At 35.3% G+C, this 27,380-nt stretch overlaps 1 protein-coding gene across 9 annotated transcripts in view; it reads left to right on the forward strand.

Annotated features, from left to right (window-relative positions):
- Positions 1–27,380, forward strand: part of GPHN (gephyrin) — a gene marked incomplete at both ends in the record, with an annotated part of 652,555 nt that overhangs the window by 225,309 nt on the left and 399,866 nt on the right. For all 9 annotated transcript variants that reach the window (XM_079700388.1, XM_079700393.1, XM_079700386.1 and 6 more), the window contains one exon: positions 18,799–18,856. In XM_079700388.1, the coding sequence (XP_079556514.1) occupies positions 18,799–18,856 (58 nt within the window). The remainder of the gene's footprint in view (positions 1–18,798; positions 18,857–27,380) is intronic.

The following is a 27,380-nucleotide window of genomic DNA, read 5'->3' on the forward strand; positions in this document are numbered from 1 at the left end:
TTAATGTTTTGTAAAATTTACCAGTGAAGTCATCTGGCCTGGGCTTTTCTTTCTGGGGAGATTTTTCATTACTGATTCAGTCAGCTTACTAGTTAAAGGTCGGTTCAGGTTATATATTTCTTCATGATTCAGTTTTGGTAGAGTGTATGTCTGTAGGAATTCATCCATTCATTCTACATTACACAATTTGTTGGCATATAAATGTTCATAATAGTGTCATGATTCTTTTTATTTCTGTGGTATCAGTTGTAATGTTTCCTTTTTCATTTCTGATTTTATTTGAATCCTCTTTCTTTCGTAGTCCAGCTAAGAGTTTGTCAATTATTTGCTTTTTCAAAAAACCAACTTAGTTTCCTTGATTTTTAAAATGGTTTTCTATTATCTGTTTTGTTTATTTCTGCTTTAATATTTGCTGTTTCTTTCCTTTGACTAACTTTGTTGCTCTTCTAATTCCTTGAGGTATAAAGTTAGACTGTTCATTTTTCTTCTTTTTTTAAAATGTAGTATTTGTCACTATAAAACTCCCTTTTGACACTGCTTTTTCTCTCTCCCATAAGTTTGGGTGTGCTTTCTATTTCTTTTCATTTGTCTCAAGTTATTTTCTAATTTGCCTTTTGATCTATTCTTTGGCCCAGTGGCTGTTCAAGAGTATGTTGTTTTTCCACATATTTGTGAATTTTCCAGTTTTCCTTATATTACTGATTTCTAGTTTCATTCCATTGTGGTCAGAAAAGATACTTGGTATAATTTCAATATTCTTAAATTTGTTGAGACTTGTTTTGTGACCTAACATGTGATCTATCCTGGAGAATGTTCTGTGTGCACTTGAGAAGAATGTATAGTCTGCTGCTATTGGATACAGTGTTCTGTATATGTGTGTTAGGTCCATTTGAACTGTAGTGTTTTTCAAGTCTACTGTTTCCTTGATGATTTTCTGTCTGGATGTTCTGTCTATTGTGTAAAGTGGGGTATTGAAATCTCCTACTGTTGTTGTATTGTAGTCTATTTCTCCCTTCAAATCTATCAGTATTTGCTTTATTTATTTAGGTACTCTGATGCTGAGTGCATATATATTTATAATTGTTATATCTTCCTGTTGACTTCACCCTTTAACATTATATAATAGCCTTCTTTCTCTCTTGTGATAGTTTTTGATTTGAACTCTATATTGTCTGATATAAGTACATCCACCGCTGCTCTCTTTTGGTTACCACTTGCATAGAGTATCTTCTTGCATGTGTGTACTTATTTCTAAAGTGAATCTCTTGTGGACAGCATATAGTTCAATCTTTGTTCTTTTCTTTTTAAATTTTACGCATTGAGTCACTGTATGTCATTTGATTTGGGAGTTTAATCCATTTACATTCAATACAACTATTGATAGCTAAGGACTTACTATTGCCATTTTGTTCATTTTTTCTAATATTTTGTAGTTTCTTGTTCCATTCTTCCTCTTTTGCTTTCTTCCTTTGTGATTTGATGGTCTTTTGTTACTGGTATGCTTTGAGTCCTTTCATGTATATCATGTGTTTTTGCTTTGTGGTTACCATGAGATTTTCATTAATGACCTTATATTTATCACAGTCTATTTTAAGCTGATAACAATTTAATTTCAATAGCACACAAAACTCAACACTTTTACTTTTCTCTCCACCATACTCCTTGTGATGTTGATATCATAATTTGTATCCTTTTTATTGTGTATCCATCTCTAATTTTTTAAAATTTAGTCTTACTATTGTCTTTTAACTTTAATACTAAAATTAAAAGATTTACACACCACTATTGAGTTATTATGGTATTCTGTATTTGTCTATATATTTACCTTTCCCAGTAAGTTTTATACTTTAATATGCTTTCATGTTACTATTTTTTGTTTCAACTTGAAAGACTCCCTTTAGCATCTCTTGTAATGCAGGTCTAGTAGTGATGGGCTCCTAAGCTTTTGTTTCTCTGAGGATCTTTATATCTCTTTCATTTTTCAAGGATAATTTTGTCAGATTTAATATTGTTTGCTGGCAGTTTTTTTCTTTCAGCACTATATCATAGAACTTCCCAGCACCTTTATTATTTATTATGCTAAGGAGAACTATGAAGAATATATCCAAAAAAGACATGTAACATGTTGGTGTCCTAAGTTTATTTGTATATTGAACTTTGGAATGAGGAGGGAGCATATTTATTAACACCTCAAAGAACACTATTTTCGGAGTGCTACATGAATTTCATTATTCATTCAATACAGATTTGTTTAATACCTGTATGACGTTATGACACTGTATGGAATTCAAAAATGAATAAAATCTCCATCCTACTCTCAAGGAGTTTACATTTATTCAGTTTTTTCTAGATATGATTTAATAGCTGGCCACATTAAGAAAATTAATGTCATGCCCTTTGTAATCAAAGGACATTTTTTTCTTTCCTCCATCTTTTCTTTACATGTACATTGCACATGCTAAAGACTGATAACATGGACATAGTTGAGTACCATAAATATCAGACTTAAGAAAATTAATCACTGTCCTGTTAAGATCCACTTTCCAAACTGTTGCTTTTTTTAAAAACTCTATTGAATAGCACGTTTAGAAATTGTATCTGCATTTCAAAATGACATAAAAGTGTATTTTTTTTAAGTCTAGGAAAATCTCAAAAGTGGTTTACTTTTGTAAAGTTGTATTTCCAAGGACTGTTCGTTTATAGACTTCTGTCCGAAGAAACCATTTTTGAAAGATGGATGCATACATTAGTATTTTGTATTATGTGTGACCAATTATGATTGGACCTAGACATTAATAATTTACTTTTTAGAGAAGGGTGGTTTTTCAAATTTTTTGAGGTCTCTGCAGCACCCGCTGATTTTCTAGCATTCAATAAACCTTCAATACATTGAGAGTATTTTTAGAAAGAAATGATTGTTGAATGAATCAATAAAACAATTCAATAACAGAATTATAATTGAATAAAGAGACTCCCAGTTTCTTGATTTGATTATTTTAGTATTCATTTTCTTAATATTGTATATTTTACAATAAATCAGTAATAAACCACATTACCAGGAGATATAATTTCTTGAAACAGTTTTATTTTTTTCTCCAAGATTTTTTTTGATGTGGGACATTTTTAAAGTCTTTATTGAATTTGTTACAGTATTGCTTCTGTTCTTTATGTTGGTTTTTTGGCAAGAAGGCATGTGGAATCTTAGCTCCCCGAACAGGAGTTTGAACTTGCACCCCCTGCAATGGAAGGCAAAGTCTTAACAAGTGGACCACGAGGGAACTCCCTTGAAGCAGTTTTAGATTTGAATTTTAATTAGAGCTGGAAGAGGGACTTTATTTGCCACAACAGAGCCTTAAGCATCAAAAGCTCTAAAAATAACCACTTACAGAATTTATTGAATATGTGTGTATTAAGTTGGACTAGTAGTCTCACTTTTATATTTAATAGAAGAACCTTTCTGTTGGGATTAAAAAGTTTAGCATTATTTAGACAACGTGCCCTTACTGGATAAAAATAAGATTAATGTTACTTAATTTTAAACTGACATCTGATAACTTCTACAAATGGCAAGAACCAAGCCAAGGGCAGAGATATTTTTTGAACACTAATTCATTGAAGTTTAATGTATGAATCAGTAATTTGGCTTCTTATGAAAATCTCTAAAGATATTGTGCTTGCTTGTTCAGTCAAGTTGAAAGCATTGAGGAATATAACACTGCTCAAACTAAGGTGTGTAAAAATTATTTTATAAAAGAAGTAAGTGCATAATGTGCATACCACAAATGTATAATATTATTAAAATAGAGAAAATGCTTTTTATTGAAATATAATTGATTAACAAAGTAATATTAGTTTCATGTGTACAGCATAGTGGTTCAATGTTTTTATAGATAACACTCCATTTAAAGTTATTTAAAAATAATGGCTATATTTTCCTCTACTGTAAAATATAGCCTTGCTGCTTATTTATTTTTATACATAGTAGTTTGTATCTATTAATCCCATACCGTTATATTATCCTTCTCTCTTTTTATATTTTTATAGCCATTTTTTTTACTGTGTTCCACACATGTATTATTCTCTTCTCTGTTCCTTTTTTGAATTTTATTTTATTTTTATTTTTTCATACAGCAGGTTCTTATTAGTTACCTGTTTTATACATATTAGTGTATATATGTCAAACCCAATCTTCCAATTCATCTCACCACCACCACACCCTCCCTTCTCTGCTTGGTGTCCATACGTTTGTTCTCTACATCTGTGTCTCTATTTCTGCCTTGCAAACTGGATCATCTGTACCATTTTTCCAGATTCCACATATATTCATTAATATACAATATTTGTTTTTCTCTTTCTGACTTACTTCACTCTGTATGACAGTCTCTGAGTCCATCCACGTCTCGGCGAATGACCCAATTTCATTCCTGTTTATGGCTGAGTGATATTCCATTGTATATATGTACTATGTGTTCTTTATCCATTCGTCTGTTGATGGGCATTTAGGTTGCTTCCATGACCTGGCTATTGTAAATAGTGCTGCAATGAACATTGGGGTGCATGTGTCTTTGAATTATGGTTTTCTCTGGGTATATGCCCAGTAGTGGGATTGCTCAGTCATATGGTAATTCTGTTTTTAGATTTTTAAGGAGCTTCCAGACTGTTCTCCATAGTGGCTGTATCAATTTACATTCCCAGCAACAGTTCAAGATGGTTCCCTTTTCTCCACACCCTCGACAGCATTTATTGTTTGTAGATTTTCTGATGATGCCCATTCTAACCAGTGTGAGGTAATAGCTCATTGTAGTTTTGATTTGCATTTCTCTAATAATTAGTGATGTTGAGCAGCTTTTCATGTGCCTCTTGGCCATCTGTATGTGTTTGGAGAAATGTCTATTTAGGTGTTCTGCCCATTTTTTGATTGGGTTGTTTGTTTTTTTAATATTGAGCTGCATGAGCTGTTTATATATTTTGGAGATTAATCCTTTGTCTGTTGATTCGTTTGTAAATATTTTCTCCCATTGTGAGGGTTGTCTTTTCGTCTTGTTTATAGTTTTCCTTTGCTGTGCAAAAGCTTTTAAGTTTCATTAGGTCCCATTTGTTTGTTTTTATTTCCATGACTGTAGGAGATGGGTCAAAAAAGATCTTGCTGTGGTGTACGTCAAAGAGTGTTCTTCCTGTGTTTTCCTCTAAGGGTTTTATAGTGTCTGGTCTTAGATTTATGTCTTTAATCCATTTTGAGTTTATTTTTGTGTATGGTGTTAGGGAGTGTTCTAATTTCATTCTTTTACATGTAGCTGTCCAGTTTTCCCAGCACCACTTACTGAAGAAACTGTCTTTTCTCTATTGTATATCCTTGCCTCCTTTGTCATAGACTAGTTGACCATAGGTGCGTGGGCTTATCTCTGGGCTTTCTATCCTGTTCCATTGATCTATATTTCTGTTTATGGGCCAGTACCACACTGTTTTGATTACCGTAGCTCTGTAGTATAGTCTGAAGTCAGGGAGTATGATTCCTCCAGCTCCGTTTTTTTCCCCCTCAAGATTGCTTTGGCTATTCCGGGCCTTTTGTGTCTCCATACAAATTTTAAGATTTTTCTCTAGTTTTGTAAAAAGTGCCATTGGTAATTTGATTGGGATTGCATTGAATCTGTAGATTGCTTTGGGTGGTATAGTCATTTTCACAATATTGATTCTTCCAATCCAAGAGCATGGTATTTCCCTCCATCTGTTGATGTTGATTTCTTTCATCAGTGTCTTATAGTTTTCTGAGTACAGGTCTTTTACCTCCTTAGGTAGGTTTACTCCTAGGTATTTTATTCTTTTTATTGCAGTGGTAAATGGGATTGTTTCCTTAACTTCTCTTTCTGATCTTTCATTGTTAGTGATTTCTGTGCATTAATTTTGTATCCTGCAACTTTACCAAGTTCATTGATTAGCTCTAGTAGTTTTCTGGTGGCATCTTTAGGATTCTCCATGTATAGTATCATGTCATCTGCAAACATTGACAGTTTTATTTCTTCTTTTCCAATTTGTATTCCTTTTATTTGTTCTTCATCTCTGATTGCCATGCCTAGGACTTCCAAAACTATGTTGAATAATAGTGGCGAGAGTGGACATCCCTGTCTTGCTCCTGATCTTAGAGGAAATGCTTTCAGTTTTTCACCATTGAGAATGATGTTGGCTGTGGGTTTGTCGTATATGGCCTTAATTATGTTGAGGTAGTTTCCCTCTCTGCCCACTTCTTGGAAAGTTTTTATCAGAAATGGGTGTTGAATTTTGTCAAAACCCTTTTCTGCATCTATTGAGATGATCATATGGTTTTTATTTTTCAGTTTGTTAATATGGTGTGTCACATTGATTGATTTGTGTATATTGAAGAACCCTTGCATCCCTGGGATAAATCCCCACTTGATCATGTGTGTGGTCCTTTTAATCAGTTATTGGATTCTGTTTGCTTGTATTTTGTTGAGGATATTTGCATCTATATTCATCAGTGATATTGGTCTGTAATTTTCTTTTTTTGTACTATCTTTTCTGGTTTTGGTATCAGTGTGATGGTGGCCTCGTAGAATGAGTTTGAGAGTGTTCCTTCCTCTGAAATTTTTTGGAAGAGTATGAGAAGGATGAGTGCTAGCTCTTCTCTAAAAGCTTGATAAAATTCACCTGTGAAGCCAGCTGGTCCTGGGCTTTTGTTTGTTGGAAGGTTTTTAATCACAGTTTCAATCTGTTAACCTTATGGGCGTTCCCTTGTATGTTATTTTTCGTTTTTCCCTTGTTGCTTTTAATAATTTTATTCAGTTTGATTACTGTGTGTCTCAGCATTTTTCTCCTTGGGTTTATTCTGCCTGGGACTCTCTGCACTTCCTGGACATGGGTGGCTATTTCCTTTCCCATGTGAGGGAAGTTTTCGACTATAATCTCTTCAGATATTTTCTCGGGTCCTTTCTCCCTCTCTTCTTCTGGGACCCCTATAATGTGAATGTTGGTGTGTTTAATATTGTCCCAGAGGTCTCTTAGGCTGGCTTCATTTCTTTTCATTCTTTTTTCTTTTTTCTCCTTCGCGGCAGTGAATTCCACCATTCTGTCTTCCAGGTCGCTTATCCATTCTTCTGCCTCAGTTATTCTGCTACGGATTCCTTCTGGTGTATTTTTCATTTCAGTTATTGTATTGTTTATCTCTGTTTTTTTGTTCTTTAATTCTTCTAGGTCTTTGTTAAACATTTCTTGCATCTTCTCGATGTTTGCCTCCATTCATTTTCCAAGGTCCTGGGTCATCTTCACTATCATTATTCTGAATTCTTTTTCTGGAAGGTTGCCTATCTCCACTTCATTTGTTTTCCTGGGGTTTCATCTTGTTCCTCATCTGGTACATTGCCCTCTGCCTTTTCATTTTGTCTGTCTTTCTGTGAATGTGGTTTTCATTCCAAAGGCTGCAGGAGTGTAGTTCTTCTTTCTTCTGCTTCTTACCCTCTGGTAACTGAGGCTATCTTATCCTTCTCTCTTTCCCTCTCCCCACTGGTAACTACTAGTTTGTTCTCTTTGTTTATGAGTCTATTTCTGTTTTGTTATACACATTCATTTCAGTTATGTTTTAGGTTCCACATTATGGATAATATAGAGGATTTGTCTTTCTCTTGCTGACTTATTTCACTAAGTATAACACTGTCTAGGTATATCCTCATTGTTGCAAATGGCAGAATTTCATTTTTTTAATGCCTGGGTAATATTCCATTGTATATATAGTTACCATATATTTTTCATCCACTCATCTGTTGTTGGGCACTTAGTTTGCTTCCATATCTTGGCTATTGTAAATAATGCTGCTATAAATATTGCGGTGCATGTATCTTTTTAAATTAATGTTTTCAGTTTCTTCATATATAGACCCAGAAGTGGAATTGCTGAATCATATGATTATTCTATTTTTAGTTTTTTCTGTATTATTTTCCATAGTGGCTATACCTATTTAAATTCCCACAAACTGTGCAAAAGTTTCCTTTTCTTCACATCTTCGCCAACATTTGTTACTTGTATACTTTTTGATGTTAGCCAATCTGACAGATGTGAATTGCTATCTCATTGTGGTTTTGATTTGCATTTCTCTAATAATTAGTGATCTTGAGCATCTTTTCATGTGTCTGTTAGCTATCTGTCTTCTTTAGAAAAATGTCAGTTTGTATCTTCCGTTTATTTTTTATACTGGATTTTTTTAAATTTTTAGTTTTATGAGCTGTTTATGTATTTTGGATATTAACCCCTTATTGTGCATGTCATTTGGTATTGTCTCCTATTCAGTATGTTTTCTTTTCATTTTGTTGATGGCTTCCTTTGCTATGCAAAAGGTTTTAAGTTAATTAAAATTAGCTTAATTTTAATTAAGGTCTTACTTGTTTATTTTTGCTTTTCTTTTCCCTTAGGAGACATATCTAAAAAAAATATTGCTGTGATTTAGGTCAAAGAGTGTTCTGCCTATATTCTCCTCTAGGAGTTGTATGGTTTTAGGTATTACATTTAGGTCTTTACTCCTTTGGAGTTTATTTTTGTAGATGTTGTTAAGAAATGTTCTAATCTCATTCTTTTACATGTAGCTATCTAGTTTTTACAGCACCACTTATTGAATTATCTTTCCTGCATTGTATATTCTTGCCCCCTTTGTTACAGATTAATTGACCATAAGTTTGTCAGTTTATTTCTGGGCTCTCTATTCTGTTCAGTTGATCTGTCTCTTTTTGTGCCAGTACCATGCTGTTTTGGTAACTTTTTTTTTTGCACGGTACGCGGGCCTCTCACTGTTGTGGCCTCTCCCATTGCGGAGCACAGGCTACAGACGCATAGGCTCAGCGGCCATGGCTCACGGGCCCAGCTGCTCTGCGGCATGTGGGATCTTCCCAGACCGGGGCATGAACCCATGTCCCCTGCATCGGCAGGCGGACTCTCAACCACTGCACCACCAGGGAAGCCCTACTGTAACTTTTTAATGTAGTGTGAAGTCAGGGAGCATGATACCTCCAGCTTTGTTCTTTTTTCTCAAGATTGCTCTAGCAATTCTGGGCCTTTTGTTTTTCAATATAAATTTTAGAATGATTTGTTCTAGTTCTGTGAAAAATGTCATGAGTATTTATTTGCATAGGGATTGCATTCAGTCAATCTATTGCCTTGAGTAGTATGGACAGTTTAACAGTATTCTTCCAATCCATGAACATGGGATATCTTTCCATATTTTTGGTATCATCTTCAGTTTCCTTCATCAGTGGCTTATAGTTTTTAGAGTATAGATCTTTCACCTCCTTGGTTAAGTTTATTCCTGTGTGTCTTATTCTTGATGTGATTTTAAAGGGATTTTTTTTTTTTTGCTTTCTCTTTCTGATAGTTCATTATTAGTATATAGAAAAGCAACAGATTTCTGTATGTTAATCTTATATTCTACAGCTTTACTGAATACATTTGTTAGTTCTAAGAGCTTTTTGTTGGAGACTTGAGGGTTTTCTATATAAAGTATTATGTCACCTGCAAATAGTGACAGTTTTACCTCTTCCCTTCGAATTTGGATGCCTTTTAATTCTTTATCTGGTAAATTGTTTATTTCTGTTTCATTATTTTTTCAGAGGTTTTCTGTTGCTCTTTCAATTGAAACAAATCCCTATTTTTTTTTCATTTTTTTGTCACTATGAATTTAGGTAAAACAGTTACCTATTGCAGTCTTGAAAGGATGTCCCTATGTGGAAGTGTCTCTATACAGTCTGTGTGTGCCTGGTGCCTTTGATGAGAGAGCTGGATTTCACATGAACAGAAGTGACACCTTTCCTCAGGGTGTTGTGGCAGCTATCACCTTGGTAGTGAATAGGGCTGGAGATGAAGGGATAGGGCCAGAGTTAACTGTAAGGCAGTGCTTCCCCTCTACTCATTGTCCCTCTCTGCCCTATTGGGGGTGGGGTTGGATCCCAAGTTTAAGGAGCAGAAGCCCTGAAAGTTGATTACGAGCTGGATTTGTTTCCTTAAAATATGTGCTCTCTGCTCTTTCAGTACCTGGCATCCTTGCCCCAGGAGAGCAGTGCTGCACCAACAGCGGCCTTGCAGGCTCTGGGCTCATGATGGAGCATGGGCTTCTGCAGGTTGGCCACAGAGTTTTATACTACCTCCGATTTGCTGCCTGCGATGACAGCCCCTACTGCATCTGTGTCACCATTTCCCCCTGCAGCCACACACTCCTCCGCAGTCTCCACTAACCCTGTAATGTTGTAGGGCTGTGCCGTGGGCAGGTAGAGCCCACCTGGCCTCTTGATGTGTATCAGGATGCAGGCTGTGAAGTCTGGCCAGTGTCAGAGATCAGGGTTGCTTCTGATAAGCTTTCTCGGTAAGCACCAGCATTGGCCACCATGCTGTGCTCAGACACTGCCCAGGTCTGAGTCACCTCTGCCTCCCACAGATGAGCCTTCCCAGTTGTGGCAACTGTCACTCCATTGTGGAGCTCTGAGGTGAAATAAGCATGGCTGCAGCATTAGCTCAGCTCGGGCTGGGGTGCATGCTGGGGGTGTTGTGGGAAACTGTGTAGCCACTCATGCAGTCCTAATTCTCCCTCTCTGTTCTGCCGTGGGAACAAGCCAGTGCTGGTTCACTCCTCACAAATGAAGTCCGTGCTGCCAACAGCCCTCCTGTTAGTCGCAGCAGAGCTCGACCAGCCAAGGGGACTTATCTTCCCTGTGTCAGACTCCAATGCTAGGGCACCTAATATGTGGCTGGAACCACTCTCCAGGGAAATTCTCCACCCCTGTAATCTCCCTTTTCCTCTGACTCCCCTCCCAAGGGTCACCTGATCACTTCCCTTGCTGCCTGATTCCCTGTGGATCTGTCTTACAACCTTAGTTGTACAGGAGTCTTTATGCCAATTTTCAGTTGCTTTTTAGTGAGAATTGTTCCTCATGTAGATGTATTTTTTTAATTGGAGTATAGTTGATTTATAATGTTACTTTCTGCTGTACAGAGAAGTTAATCAGTTATACATATATATATATCCTTTCTTTTTCAGATTCTTTTCCCATATAGGTCATTAAAGAGTATTGAGTAGAGTTCCCTGTGCTATACAGTAGGTCCATATTAGTTATCTATTTTATATATAATAGTATGTATATGTCAATCCCAATCTCCCAATTTATCCCTCCCCTCCTTTTCCCCCTGGTAACCATAAGATTGTTTTCTACATCTGTGACTCTATTTCTGTTTTGTAAATAAGTTCATTTTTACCTTTTTATTTAGATTCCACATACAAGCGATATCATATTTGTCTTTCTCTGTGTGACCTCACTCAGTATGACAGTCTCTAGGTCCACCCATGTTGCTGCAAATGGCATTATTTTGTTCTTTTTTATGGCTAAGTAATACTCCGTTGTATATATGTACCACATCTTCTTTATCCATTCCTCTGTTGATGGACATTTAGCTTGCTTCAATGTCCTGGCTGTTGTAAATAGTGCTGCAGAGAACAATGGGGTGTATGTATCTTTTCGAATTATGGTTTTCTCTGGGAATATGCCCAGGAGGGGGATTCCTGGATCATAGGGTAGTTCTATTTTTAGTGTATTAAGGAACCTCCATACTATTCTCCATAGTGGCTGTACCAATTTACATTTCCACCAACAGTGTAGAAGAATAAAAGGTAAATTAAGGAAACAATCCCACTTACCACCACATCAAAAAGAATAAAATACCTAGGAATAAACCTATCTAAGGAAGCAAAAGACCTGTACTTGGATAACTATAAGATACTGGCGAAAGAAATCAAAAGTGACACAAACAGATGGAGCGAAATACCATGTTCTTGGATTGGAAAAATTAACAGTATCAAAATGACTGTAGTACCCAAAGCAATCTACATATTCAATGTAATCCCTATCAAGTTACCAATGGTATTTTTCCCAGAACTAGAACAAAAAGTTTTACAATTTGTATGGAAACCTGAAAGACCCCAAATAGCCAAAGCAATCTTGAGAAAGCACAACGGAGCGTAAGGAATCAGGCTCCCTGACTTCAGCCTATACTACAAAGCTACAGTAATCAAAACTGTATGGTACTGGCACAAAAACAGAAATACAGGTGAAAGAAACAGGATAGAAAGTCCAGAGATAAACCCACGCACCTGTGGTCAACTAATCTATGACAAAGGAGGCAAGAATATACAGTGGAGAAAACACTGTCTCTTCAGTAAGTGGTGCTGGGAAAACTGGATAGCTACATGTAAAAGAAAGAAATTAGAACACTTCCTAACACCACACACAAAAATAAACTCAAAATGGATTAAAGACCTAAATGTAAGGCTGGATAGTATAAAACTCTTAGAAGAAAACATAGGCAGAACACTATCTGACATAAAGCAAGATCTTGTGGACCTGTCTCCTGTAGTAATGTAGATGTATTTTTGGTGTGTTCGTGCATTCTCCCATTCAGCCATCTTGATCTGAAAGTCTGGAGATATTTCTCTTAAAAAAGATTTTGTTTAAGATCTTGGTGAAAATTCACTTCTGGCTCCTCTAACCTCTCTCATTAATTTACCAAATGTGTGCTGCTTTATCAAGCTTTAAGTACTCACTATTTGCCAAGTGTAGAAAGTATTTTAAAATATAATCTGTACCTTCATAATCTAGTGGAGAAGATAGTTCTCTAAACAGATAATTATAATAGTAGGATAAAAGCTATAATGCAAGTGTGAGTAAGGCACTATTCACAGTAGAGGAGGTGCTTATTTCTGCTTCCAGAGTTTGTGTAAGTGTTCTCAAAGTGCTGTTTGACTCCTGAAGGTTGATATGGAGTTTTGTGGGTGTAGAAGAGCATTCAAGATACAGGTAATAGGGCTTCCCTGGTGGCGCAGTGGTTGAGAGTCCGCCTGCCGATGCAGGGGACACGGGTTCGTGCCCCGGTCTGGGAGGATCCCACATGCCGCGGAGCGGCTGGGCCCGTGAGCCATGGCCGCTGAGCCTGCGCGTCCGGAGCCTGTGCTCCGCAATGGGAGAGGCCACAACAGTGAGAGGCCCGCGTACTGCAAAAAAAAAAAAAAAAGATACAGGTAATAGAGAGGCATAAAGCATTTATGAAACTAGTGACAATTGGGCATGGCTAGAATGAAGAGGTGCTGTGAAAGGGTTACAGGAAATGAAACAAGAAATGGACTGAGGAGTCGAGTTTATAAGGGGAATTCTCATCACTTCTTAAGGTATTATCCATTAATTAATAAGGATGTGACATGAGAAGAATTACATTTTAGAAAGATATGGCTTGTTACAACTGTGGCGAGGATACTACTAAAACTGTGGTTAGAAATGATAAAATCTTAAAGTACTGAAGTGGAAATGGAAGAATGGCTATTTTCCAGATAAATTAAGGCCAATAAAAATTTGACTGTTATTACTTGTTGTAGGGACTGAGAAAGGTAAAGGCATTTGAAAGATTTCCACACTTATGACATGGACTACTGGATCAATTAACATTTACCATAACAATAACTGGGGAGAACTGTAGAAGAAGCAGATTAGAGTTGGGGAGAAAATTAAAATATTTCTGAGCAACTTTGAATTACCTTTAAATATTTCTATTTCTAATGAATTTGGACCAATAATTTTTTTCTGGAACTGTTTCAGTAATGGCAATAATCACTATCTACAGATTCCTTTATTTTTATTACATAGATTAATTCATTCAGAAAAGTCATATAATTAGAAGCCTGTTAAAGGAAATTGCATTAAGGAAATAAATCTATTATTACATTTAATTCTAACAATAAGTTAACAGTCACAAGCACAGTCATGTTTCCAAAGGGAATTGCTGATAATACACAAAAGAAGACCTGGAACATTTTATAGGATAAGCCAAATGTTAGGCCACAATAAAAATGTCTCAGTAAATTTTAAAGGATTGAAATCATTCAAAGTATTTTCTCTGGCCACATTGGAAAGAAGCTAGCAAACAACAATGGAGGGAAACTAGAAAATTCACAATATATGGAAATTATACAGTTCACTATTAACCAGTGGTTCAAAAAGAAATCACAAGGTTAATTAGAAAATACCTTGAGACAAATGTAAACAAAAACACAGCATACCAATACTTACGGGATGCAGTGGAAGCACTCTTCAGAGGGAAATATATAGCTATAAATGTCCACATCAAAAAGAAAGAAACATCCACGATAAATACACTACTTTATACCCTGAAGGACTAGAGAAAAAGAGAAAACTAACTCCAAAACTAGCAAACTTATCTATGACAACAACATAGAAGTAGGAGGATAGCCCTGTATAGGAGCAGACATTTCGTGTGCTGATTTAAGTTGTTATCAATCAACTAGGTTGCTATAAATTTAGAATATTAAATGTATTCCCCATGGTAACCACCAAAAAAATACCTAAAAGATGTAAAACAGAAAATGACAAGGGAATTAAAATGATTCACTACAAAAAAAAGGAAAAAAATCAGCTTGAATACATAAGACAATTAATGTAACGAAGGGAGGGAAGCAGGGAAAAAAGAAAAGATCAAGGAAGAAAATAATAAGGATTAAGGTGGAGCTAAATAGAGAATAGAAAAACAGTACAGAGTCAACAAAAGCAAAACCTTGTTCTCTGAAAAAATTAACAAAATTGACAAACCATTAGCTAGATTGATTAAGAAAAAGAGAAAGCAGAAAAACAAATCAGAAATAAAGATGTGAATATTACTACTGACCTTACAGAAATAAAAATGATTATAAAAAATCCTGTAAACTGTTGTATGCCAACAAATTTGGTAACCTAGATGAAATAGACAAATTCTGAGAAGCATGTGAATTACCTAAGCTGCCATAAAAATAAATAGAAAGTCTCAACAGATCTGTAACAAGTAAACAGATTTTCAACAATTAAAAACCTCTCACCAAACAGAAGATTGTAAAACAACTATACTCCAATAAAATTAATTACAAAAAAAAAAAATCTCCCACCAAAGAAAAGTCTAGGACCAGATTACTTCACTGGTAAATTATTCCAAACATTTAAAGATTTAACATTATGCTTTTCAAACTCTTCCATAAAACATAAGAGGAGAAAATACTTTCTAACTCATTCAATGAGGCCAGAATTACCTTGCTACCAAAGCCAGATAAAGACATCAGAAGAAAGAAAAATTATAGAGTAATAACCCTTATGAATATAGATGCAAAATAGGAAAGTATTAAGACACTGAATGCAACCACATATTAAAAGAATTATACACAGTGACCAAGTGAGATTACCCCAGGTGTTCAAGGGTAGTTCAATATAAGAAAATTAATCACTGCAGTAATACCACATTAATAGAAAGATTGAAAAGCAGAAAACCACATGATCATCTCATTTGACACAGAGAAAGCATTTAACAAAAATCCAACATTCTTTCATGGTAAAAACACTCAGAAAACTAGGAACAGAAGGGAACTTCCTTAACCTGATAAAAGGCATTTGTGAAAACCCCACAACTAACGCCATGTTCAATTGTGAAAAATGGAAAGCTTTCTTTTTATATCTGGAACAAGACAAAGATAACTACTTTCACCACTGATATTGAACATTGCACTGGAAGTTCTAGCCAGAGTATTTAGACAAGGACAAGAAATAAAAGGCATCCAGCCTGTTAAGTGAGAAGTAAATCTATCTCTATTCACAGATAATATGATCCTGTATATAGATAATCCACAAGAAAGTTACTAGAGTCAATAAACAAGTTCAGGGACCTCCCTGGTGGCTCAGTGGTTAAGAATCCGCCTACCAATGCAGGGGACACGGGTTTGGTCCCTGCTCCGGGAAGATCCCACATGCTGTGCAGCAACTAAGACCATTCACCACAACTACTGAGCCTGTGCTCTAGAGCCCTCAAGGCACCGCTACTGAGCCTGCATGCCACAGCTACTTTAGCCCGCGCGTCTAGAGCCCATGATCTTCAACAAGAGAAGCTCACGCACCGCAATGAAGAGTAGCCCCTGCTCGCTGCAACTAGAGAAAGCCTGTGTGCAGCAGCAAAGACTGAACACAGCCAAAATTAAATGAAATAAATAAATTAAAAAAAAATAAACAAGTTCAGCAAAGTTACAGGGTACAAGATCAACACATGAAAATCACTTGTTTCTATACACTGGCAATAAACAACCTGAAAAGGAAATTAAAAGTTACGCCATTTAAAATAGTATCTGAAAATAAATGTCCAGGAATACATTTAACCAATGTGGTAAAAGACTTCTGTGCCGAGAACCACAAAAAAATAGACCTATAGACCAATTGAATAAAATTAAGGATCCAGAAATAAACCCATATCTTTGGAAAATTCATTTTAGACAAGGGTGCTAAGTCAAAGCTTTGACAACAGCTTTGGGAAAGAAAAAGCTTGTCAGCAAGTGTTTCTAAATGATTGGATTTCCACATGGAAAAGAATTAACTTGAACCCATATCTCACACCACATTCAAACCTGAACTCAAAACAGATCAGTGTTCTAAATAGAAGAACTAAAACTATAAAACACTTTGAAGAAAACATAAGGATAAATCTTCAAGACCTTGAATTTGGCAATGGATTCTTATGCATGACACCAGTAAGGTGAGCATGAAAAGAAAAAAATACATAAATAGTGCGGCACCAAAATTAAAAGTTTTTATGCATCAAAGTATTATCAAGAACTTTAAAAGACAGCCTACAGAATGAGAGAAAATATTTGGAAATAATATCTTAGGGAACAGTTAAATATCCAGAATATATGAAAAACTCTCACAACTCAACAGCAAAAAGACAAACAGCCCAATTTAAAAATTGCCAGAACACTTGAATAGATATTTCTTTAGAGAAGATATACAAATGGCCAATAAGAACACGAAAAGATGCTCTGTGGCAGTGGTCCCCAACCTTTTTGTCACCTGGGACTGGTTTTATGTAAAACAATTTTTCCACTGATGGGGCAGGGCGGGATGGTTCAGGTGGTAATTTGAGGGACAGGGAGCAGCAGATGAAGCTTTAGTCACTTGCCCATCGCTTGCCCACCGTTTCCTGGGTTGGGGACCCATGCTGTATATCACTGCTTATTAGGGAAATGCGAGTCTCAAAACTATGAGTTACCAGTTTACACCCATTAGGGTAGCCATTAAAAAAATGGAATAACAAGTATTGATGAAGATGTGGATAAATTGGAACCGTCATGCATTCTTGGTGGTAGTGTAAAATCGTACAACCATTGTGGAAAACTGTTTGGCAGTTCTTCAAATGCTAAACATGGAATTACCATATGTTTGAGTAATTCCACCTCCTAGGTACGTACCCAAAAGAACTGAAAGAGAGATTCAGATATTGTATGCTAATGTTTATTGCAGCATTGTTTACAGTAGCCAAAAAATTGAAACAATCTAAATGTCCATTAACAGATGAATGGGTAAACTAATGTGGTATATACATACAATGGGGTATTATACAGTCATAAAACTGGAATGAAGTTCTGATACATGCTACCATGTGGATAAAGCTTGAAAACTATGCTGAGTGAAATTTGCCAGACACAAAAGGACAGATACTGTATGGTTCCTCTATGTGAGTTTCCTAAAGTAGTCAAATTCATAAAGACAATGTTGTTTAGGAGTTACCAGGGCCTGGGGGAAGGGGAAAATTAGGAGTTATTCCTTAATGATTACAGAGTTTCTGTTTAAGTTATGGATAAGTTTTGGAAGTAGATAGTAATGATGGTTGCACATCATTATGAATGTAATTGTCACTTAGTTGTACACTTAAAAATGGTTAAAATGTTAACTATATTTATTACAATAAAATAAAAAGGAAAACAAAAACAGTTGACCATAAATGTGATGTTTGTTTCCGGACTTTCAGTTGTACCCTATTGCTTTATATGTCTATCCTTACGCCAGCTCCACATTGTCTTGATTATTGTAGATCTGTAGTGACTTGAAATCAGAAAGTGTAACTCCTCCAACTTTCTTCTTTTCAAGATTTTTTGACTATTATGTGTTCCTTGAATTTCCATATGAATTTTAGAATTTGCTTATCAGTTTCTGGAAGTGAGTTATTAAGCCCAGTCTGCCACTCCTAGTTGTGGGACCTTTGAAAAATTGCTTATCTCTTTTTTTTCATAATTCTTATTATAGGTTATGAGAGTTAAATGAGAACAAAACATATAAAACCTGACAATCTAATGCTTACCATATAGTAAATACTCAGTATATTACTAGTGGTAGTATTACTATTATAACTACTAGTGTTACTGCCAATGTAATACCACCTTTTATATATTGATTAGAGTAAAAGAGCACTCTACCTCTAGAATGATTCCTTTAGTGAAGAAAGCAGTGTGTTGTAAGGGAAAGAACATGAAATTTGGAATCAGTCTTCCTGAGTGCAAAACTATAGAATACTGATGGTATGTTAAATTGATAGGTATTCTAAACGTAGCTGTGTTTCATGATGCCATGAAAATAGAAATGTCTGCTATTGTTCTTGATACATCTTAGTTGTGACAGACTCTATCAGTAAAAGTGACAGTTTGAGCATCATTAAAACCATCGATAAGAGAAGTTTAATTATGGTTAAAAATCTAACTTATGTTTCCTCTTTCAGTAGTCATTCACTGTCTACTTTTTTAAACTACTATATGGAAAACCTGAGTACAAAATGGTTGTTTTTCCTCCATGGTTATTGGGGTGGGAAATGGGCAATTATTGGTGGCACTCTGATGCTAATGGCAGAAATAGTCCATATTTTTAATACACTGTTGCCAGTTTTGAGAATATTTTTTTCTCCTAATTTCAGGTTGGGTGGGACTATATCAGCATACAAGATAGTACCAGATGAAATAGAAGAAATCAAGGTATAGTATGGCGTTTTTCACCTCTACAAAGAATTAGTGTCTCGGTGGGAAGGTGGGCAAATAATTGTTTTTTCTTTATCCTATTGAATCTTTGGCTGTGTTACGCCATCATTTAATTCCCAGTTATCCTGTTTGAATTAAAATATACGTATCAGATAATCATCATCAGATTTCATCTACCATCATCAATACATGTTAGGAAAATCAAGAAAGCAACCCTTTCTGGTAAAATTCATTGAAAATTTACTTAAGAAAGCACTTTATAAGCATTAGTATGCATAATGGATTTTTTAAAATCTTGTTTTAATTTCTTTTCCCTATAATCTTTCACCAATTATAAATAATATTAGTCTTCTAGTATATACTTCCTGGTTCCTTTGATAATACAGTAGGTCAATCTCAATTTAAAATTTACAGTACAATAAATGAAAAATTGACCTTATTCTTTGAATATTACAGCATTGTTACATTTTTCTATCTCTAACATTTTACTAAATTCTGTGGACTATTAGTCTTCTAGCATAACACATGACCCTTTCCTAAAAGCAGTTTACAGTCTAAAGAGAACTGAACTTAGTCTTTTCCATGAATAAAATTTAACAATTGGATAGCAATAGCCAAGAGAAAACAAGACAAGTTGAGCCTGTTAACACTGACATGTAAAGATCTCAACAAATTGTTAAGTTTGATTTGATCAAACTTTTCTAAATCAAGTTCAATAAATTCAAATCTTAGTAAATAGTTCCTAAACTTGGATACATTATTTTTAAATAAGTTAAATTCATGTTTATGTTCTATACTGTTACTTTCAGTATCTCAGGTGTTCTGTGTGGACAACACCAGTAATTAATACCATGATTGTATTCTAGCAGCAAATGGGGGAAAAAAGTCAGGAGTGTCAAGAGACTCTTTCCAACTTGACATAAATTCATAAAGTAGTTTGGCTGAGAGGAACCTTATGTCTAATCCATATCTCTCATTTTTCAGAAGATAAAATGGGAATTAATAAAAGTCAGCTTGTTGAAATTAATTTTTTGTGGTGCTTAAAGGTGCTCTGTCTTATATTACAGTTGCAATATGTGTTAAGTGATAAAGGTAAAGTATTCTATGAAATACATAGGAAGGAAGGACACTTGGTCATTCAAAAATGATAATCATATATGGCCTTTATTATGTTCAGGAAAGTTCCCTCTATGCCTACTTTCTGAAGGGTTTTTAATCATAAATGGGTGTTGAATTTTGTCGAAAGCTTTCTCTGCATCTATTGAGATGAACATACGGTTTTTCTCCTTCAATTTGTTAATATGGTGTATCACATTGATTGATTTGCATATATTGAAGAATCCTTGCATTCCTGGAATAAGCCCCACTTGATCATGGTGTATGATCCTCTTAATGTGCTGTTGGATTCTGTTTGCTAGTATTTTGTTGAGGATTTTTGCATCTGTGTTCATCAGTGATATTGGCCTGTAGTTTTCTTTCTTTGTGACATCCTTGTCTGGTTTTGGTATGAGGGTGATGGTGGCCTCGTAGAATGAGTTTGGGAGTGTTACTCCCTCTGCTATATTTTGGAAGAGTTTTAGAAGGATAGGTGTTAGCTCTTCTCACAGCAAGATCCTTTTTGACCCACCTCCTAGAGAAATGGAAATAAAAACAAAAATAAACAAATGGGACCTAATGAAACTTCAAAGCTTTTGCACAGCAAAGGAAACCATAAACAAGATCAAAAGACAACCCTCAGAATGGGAGAAAATATTTGCAAATGAAGCAACTGACAAAGGATTAATCTCCAAAATTTACAAGCAGCTCATGCAGCTCAATAACAAAAAAACAAAGAACCCAATCCAAAAATGGGCAGAAGACCTAAATAGACATTTTTCCAAAGAAGATATACAGATTGCCAAAAAACACATGAAAGAATGCTCAACATCATTAATCATTAGAGAAATGCAAATCAAAACTACAATGAGATATCATCTCACACCAGTCAGAATGGCCATCATCAAAAAATCTAGAAACAATAAATGCTGGAGAGGGTGTGGAGAAAAGGGAACACTCTTGCACTGCTGGGGGGAATGTGAATTGGTACAGCCACTATGGAGAACGATATGGAGGTTCCTTAAAAAACTACAGATAGAGCTACCATATGACCCAGCAATCCCAGTACTGGGCATATACCCTGAGAAAACCATAATTCAAAAAGAGTCATGTACCACAGTGTTCATTGCAGCTCTATTTACAATAGCCAGGAGATGGAAACAACCTAAGTGTCCATCATCGGATGAATGGATAAAGAAGATGTGGCACATGTATACAATGGAATATTACTCTGCCATAAAAAGAAATGAAATTGAGCTATTTGTAATGAGGTGGATAGACCTAGTGTCTGTCATACAGAGTGAAGTAGTCAGAAAGAGAAAGACCAATACCGTATGCTAACACATATATATGGAATTTAAGAAAAAAAAATGTCATGAAGAACCTAGGGGTAAGACAGGAATAAAGACACAGACATACTAGAGAATGGACTTGAGGATACGGGGAGGGGGAAGGGTAAGCTGTGACAAAGTGAGAGAGTGGTATGGACCTATATACACGACCAAAGGTAAAATAGATAGCTAGTGGGAAGCAGCCACATAGCATAGGGAGATCAACACGGTGCTTTGTGACCACCTAGAGGTGTGGGATAGGGAGGGTGGGAGGGAGGGAGATGCAAGAGGGAAGAGATATGGGAACATATGTATATGTATAACTGATTCACTTTGTTATAGAGCAGAAACTAAAACACCATTGTAAAGCAATTATACTGCAATAAAGATGTAAAAAAAATAAGTAACTAATAAGAACCTGCTGTATAAAAAATAAAAATTAAATTAAATTAAAAAAAAAAGATAATCAGCAGAATCTTTCCAAGAGGTATACTAAGCAAATTGGAATTCTGTACAGAAGCAGAGGCACTTGTGAATGCATAAATAGGAGATAACATGACACCAGATAGATCACACGTGTAAAATAAAGATTGTTGAGATGTAGGATTGTCATTGGGCCTTTATGCCATGTTAAGAAATTTGTTTTTTAAACTGAAAACTATGGGGTGCCATTAAGTGAGTTTAAAAAAGAAAGTGGCATAATCAGGTTGGTGATTTTATTAGGTTTTTCTTTGATGAGTGAGAAAAATTATTTCAGTGGAGAAGAAGAGGTTCCATCTATAAGGAAGGAGACCAGATTGCAGGAATATAGGCAATGATTGAAACTTGAACTAAAGCAGTGGCAGTGAGACTGAAGAAAAAAAACTCAGATTCAAGAAATATTATTTAAGAAAAAAGAATCAACAATACTTGATTTATTGGATGTTTAAGGGAAGGTGGAAAGGTTGACCTAGGTTTCTGCCTTGGGAATCTGAGCAGATTGTGTTGCTGTTAACCTAAAGAGGAGATACAAAACAAGGAATAAGTTTGAGAGGAAACAGAGTAAGTTTTGGACTTACTGAATTTGAGGTTCGTCTTAGATAACCATATATCCACTAAGCTATGGGGTAAATCAGCTTGTAACTCAGAAGAAAGATAATTCTTTCAGTTGATACTGAGATTTGTCATTATGCAAAAATTAGCTGAGGCCATGCTAGTTAATGGAATTGCCTAAAAGAGCTATATGAGATCATAATAGTGATCCAAAACTGTTGCCTTGGGGAAGGCCCATCCTAGAAACAGAGGATAAATATACTCTTTTATTAGTTTAATTAATTAGCAGAAATGTTTCCTATTTTTTAGTAGTGACTTTTTCTCTAAAGGAGTAGTGTTTTTCATTGTGTTTTCTTTTTAATTCTAGAAGTTTAACAGTTACTCAAGAGATTCCTTGAAAAAAACATGATTCATGGATGACATGTAATAGTGATTTTTTTCCATCAGTTACTGTTATTGTATCTAAAACAGCTTTAGAGAGTTTGAGGCCTAAGGCATAAAAAAATGTGAAATTGATTCTTCCTTTCAAAAGTGTTGGAAGAAAAACAGTCATAAAATATTTCAACATTTTTGGCACCGTTAGTATTTTCAGCTGATACCTTTTTGTTTTGATTGGAGGAAATTTGAAACATCTGGTTGTAATCTTTATTTTATTTGGCTAGTATATGAGTAATTTTAAATTATCTAAATAGTACAATTGAGTCTAAATTTGAAATATACTCTTTGTAGTGTACGATGTATAAATAAATATGCATGTGTACATTTACTATTAAAAAGATATGATTGGTTGATGAAGCATAATTCAATTTTTGTCAGATGTGGTAATCTTTCACAATGTTTATAGCACCAGAAATCATTATTTAGTTCATACATAGTTTGAATTAAGCATACATTTATTATTTACCATAAATCACCTCATATTAAATGGCTGCTTGGCCAAAACCTTAAGGGATAAAGAGCAAATACATTCCTAGCCCAATCACAACCATCTCTTCCACCCAGTACCCTGAATTTTTATCATTATCAGTTCCTTGCTTTTATTTAGTTTTCCTATATATGTATACATCCTTAAATATTACAATTTATTTTTATTTCTCTTTGAACTTTGTATGAATTGAGTCGCATTTTATTCAACCTATTGTGCCTTCTTTTTTTCAATACTGTGAGATTCATCAGGTTGTTGTCTATAGCTAAGGTTTTGGGGGGTACTTTTGGTTTGTTTTTTTGTTTTATTTTTTGCTGTAAAATAGTGCATTGTGTTACAAATTATTGAGACATCCTTCTGTTGAAGGATATTCAACTTATTTCCATTTGGAGCTATTATGAAAAGTGATGCTATAAAACTCTTATAAAAATATCCTGTGTAAGAGTTTCTCTGAAGTATACACTGAGGAATGGGATTCCTGAGTTTTAGTAATGTATATTTTCTGGATGAAATCAAACTGTTTTCTAAGGTAGTTAAGCCAATTTATACTGCCACTTGGCTGAATTTATTTAAAATAGAGATATTTAAGTATTAACTCTTTAATCTATTTGTAATTTATATTGGTATAAATTTGTTTTTATTTACAAATGAGATGACTAAACTTTCATAACATTTTCCAAATGTATCTATTTCCCCAGCCCAATTTATTGAAAAACCCATCTTTTCCCCCTGTGGTTTGAATTGCCTCATGTACCATGTATTAAATTTTCATATGCCTAGACACACACATACACATACACAAATCTCTCTTTTCCTGAACTGTTGTTTCATTGATCTATTTATCTGTTCCTTTGCTAGCACCATACTATTATGATTATAGTGCTTTTTTTATATAGTAGGAAAGGTTGTATGTTGTTTTTCTTTTTTATTCTGTTGGCTCATGTATTAATGGCTCCAGATACTACACTGAGTTTGTCAAGTTCAAAAGTGTTCCTACTGAGGAGACTTTTGGTTTTAGCCAAGGTGGAGTAGTCCTGTTCTTCCAAAAGCTTTCCTCTCACAATTAAAAATCCGTGGACTTTTGTTTGTTTATATTAAAAAATAAACAAGCATAGAAAGACTCTGAAAGGTAGGAAGAAGAAATCAGACTGCCTTAGGACTTAAGGACTTGAGGAATGACATGGCAGTGAGTTACCTGGGTTTCTTTTTGTCTCCCATTTTACCCAGCCTCCAACCTGGAACCACCAACAGGCAGAGAAGAAAAGCACGTAGAAAAGCCTGTTCCCTCTTGCCAAAGGACCCAAGACAAGGGTGGACTAACAGAACAGAAAGCCTTTTTGGCATGCCCTCCCTACTCCAGCCAAATGCCAATGGGAAAACTACTTAACTTCCCCAGAGTTTCAGCAGAGCCAAGAAGGGAGCTGATCTTCCACCTCACCCCCTGCCACCTGACAGAAGCAGGTGGCAGATCTCTGAATTCCCCCTGCCAGTGGTGTTAGTGGGGTGATCAGGGAGCTATTCTTCCATCTCTCACATAGCAGAGTAGACAGTTCTCTGATCTCCCTGCCAGAATATGTTAGTGGGGACCAAGTAGGGAGTTGATCTTCTGTCACCAGCCCAGTGGAAACAGGTTATGCTCTGATTCCTCCTGCAGGGTAGTGTCAGTAGGGTACAGTGATGAGCTGAGACTCCCCCAACCCAGCAGAAGTTAGACCAAGAGGCAGTGCAAGATTGGACTAGTCACCACTCTACTTCACCCTCCCTTTACTGTGTTAATGAGGCCTTTAAGGGAGATGACACTCCACCCTCATATACATCAACATCAGTGGAGATGTTACTGCACTCTCAGTATGAGTCAACATTCTACTTCCCCTCTCAGTGTTAACAGGGTCCAGCAGGGAGCTGAATATCTCATACTAACAGCATTGTGGAGCAAGGTGATGCACCACTTTCACCAGAAAGGTTTCAGCAACGTTAAGAGAAGAGTTAAACTTCTACCCTATTGTCTTCAATGAGGCAGTGGGAATCAGTGCTTCACCTCTGCCAGAGTGGTGTCATTGGGACCCAGCAAGAAGCTGAACATATGGCCCTCATACTACAAGTCAACAAGAGGACATCTTAAAAAGATTAAATAAGATTCAGAGTCTCATAATATCCAGAACGTTCTGGGAACAGTCAAAAATCACTCATCATACCAAGATCAATGAAAATCACAATTTGAATGAGAAGAAAACAGTGAACAGACACCAGTATGAAGAATAATCACATGTTGGAATTATCTGACAAGGATTTTAAAGCAACAATCATAAAAATGCTTCAACAAGCTATTACTAATTCTCTTGAAACAAATGAAGAAAATAGAAATTACAAAAAGGAACCAAATGGAAATTACAGAACTGAAAAGTACCATCTCCAGTATAAAACACTGAAGGTGGGCAGGGGGGTGTGGTGGCAGGGTGGGCAGTGACTCCAGAAGGAAGCGGCACAACATTTTTCAAGTGCTGAAAGAAAGAACTACCAGGCACAAAGTCTACATCCAGTCAAATTATCCTTCAGGAATGAATGGGAAGCAGATACTCAGACAAAAGAAAAATAAAAGAATTTGTCACTAGAAAACCTACCCTGAAAGAATGGGTAAATAAATTCTCTAAAGAGAAAGGAAATGATAAGAGAAAAAGGCTTGAAAATTCAGAAAAGAAGAACAACAGCAGAATGGGTAAATAGATTAGCTGATCTTTTTTAATGATTTTCTTAAATCACATTTGAAGGTTGAAGCAAAAATTATAACACCATATGATGTGGTGCACAACGTAGGTAAAGTAAATAATGAACATAATCATATTTAAATTGTGGGAGGGTAAAGGTGCCTAAGTGGAAGTAGAGTTTCGGTATTTCACTTGAAATGATAAAATGCCAATACCAGTAGACTGTTTTAAGTTACATCTGTATATTGAAACACCAAGCAGCCACTAAAGTATTCAAAATTGTGTACTTAAAAACACTGTAAGTTAAGATGGAATCCTAAAAAGTGCTCAAGTAATCCACAATAAGGCATGAAAAGAGAAACAGAAGATACAAACAAAAGATAAATAATAAAATGGCAGATTTAAATCCTGAGATATCAACAATTACCTTAAATAAATAATCTAAATATACCAATTAAAAGACAGAAATTGATGTAATGGATTTTTAAAAATGATCCAACATAAGCCATTCTCAAGAAACTCATTTGAAAAACAATGACATAGGTAGGTTGAAAGTAAAAGGATAGAAAAAGATATACCATGAAAACACTAATTTTTAGGGAAGAGGAAAGCTCTCAAGTCACTAATCTATGTTTCTTCCTCAAGAAACTAGAAGAATAAGAGCCAGATATAGTCAGAGCAAGAAGAAGACAGGAGATACTTAAGAATTGGAATCAGTGAAATTGGGAACAATAAAATGACAGGGGAAAATCAAATAAAAAGCTGGTTCTTTTAAAACTCAATAAAATTAGTAAAAACCTCTTACTAGACTAACAAAAGTAAAGAAGACACAATCACCTATATTAGGTTTGGACAAAGACTATCACTGCAGATCTTCTAGTCATTAAAAGGATAATTAGAAAAGGCTTTGAAAAACTATACTCATAAATTGGACAACTTAGAAGAAATGGACCACTTCCTCAAAACCCACATACTACCAAAACTAACCACAATGACATAGGCAATCTGCATAGTTGTATAACCATTAAAGAAATTAAATTTGTAATGAAAAAGCTCCTAATAAAGCTCCAGTCCCAGATGGTTTCATGGGAGAATTCTATCACACATTAAAGAAGAATTAATATCTATTTTACTAAGCTTTACTGAGTCATTTCCCACCTTGTTTTATGAGGCTAGTATTATATTGATACCAAAATCAGAAAAAGACAGTACACAAATGAAAACTGTAGACCAAGATCTCTTACAAACTTGAAATCCTCTACTAAATATTACCAAATCAAATCCAACAATGTATAAAAAATTATACACTACTACTAAGTGGGATTTATTTGAGGTAAAAACTTGTTCAACATTGGAAAAACAATCAGTGTTATCTATCATATCTACAAGCTAAAAAAGAAAAATTATATGGTCATATCAATTGATGCAGAAAA

Source organism: Hyperoodon ampullatus (genome assembly GCF_949752795.1).
Source record: "Hyperoodon ampullatus genome assembly, chromosome: 3".
In the NCBI taxonomy this organism is placed as follows: domain Eukaryota; kingdom Metazoa; phylum Chordata; class Mammalia; order Artiodactyla; family Ziphiidae; genus Hyperoodon; species Hyperoodon ampullatus.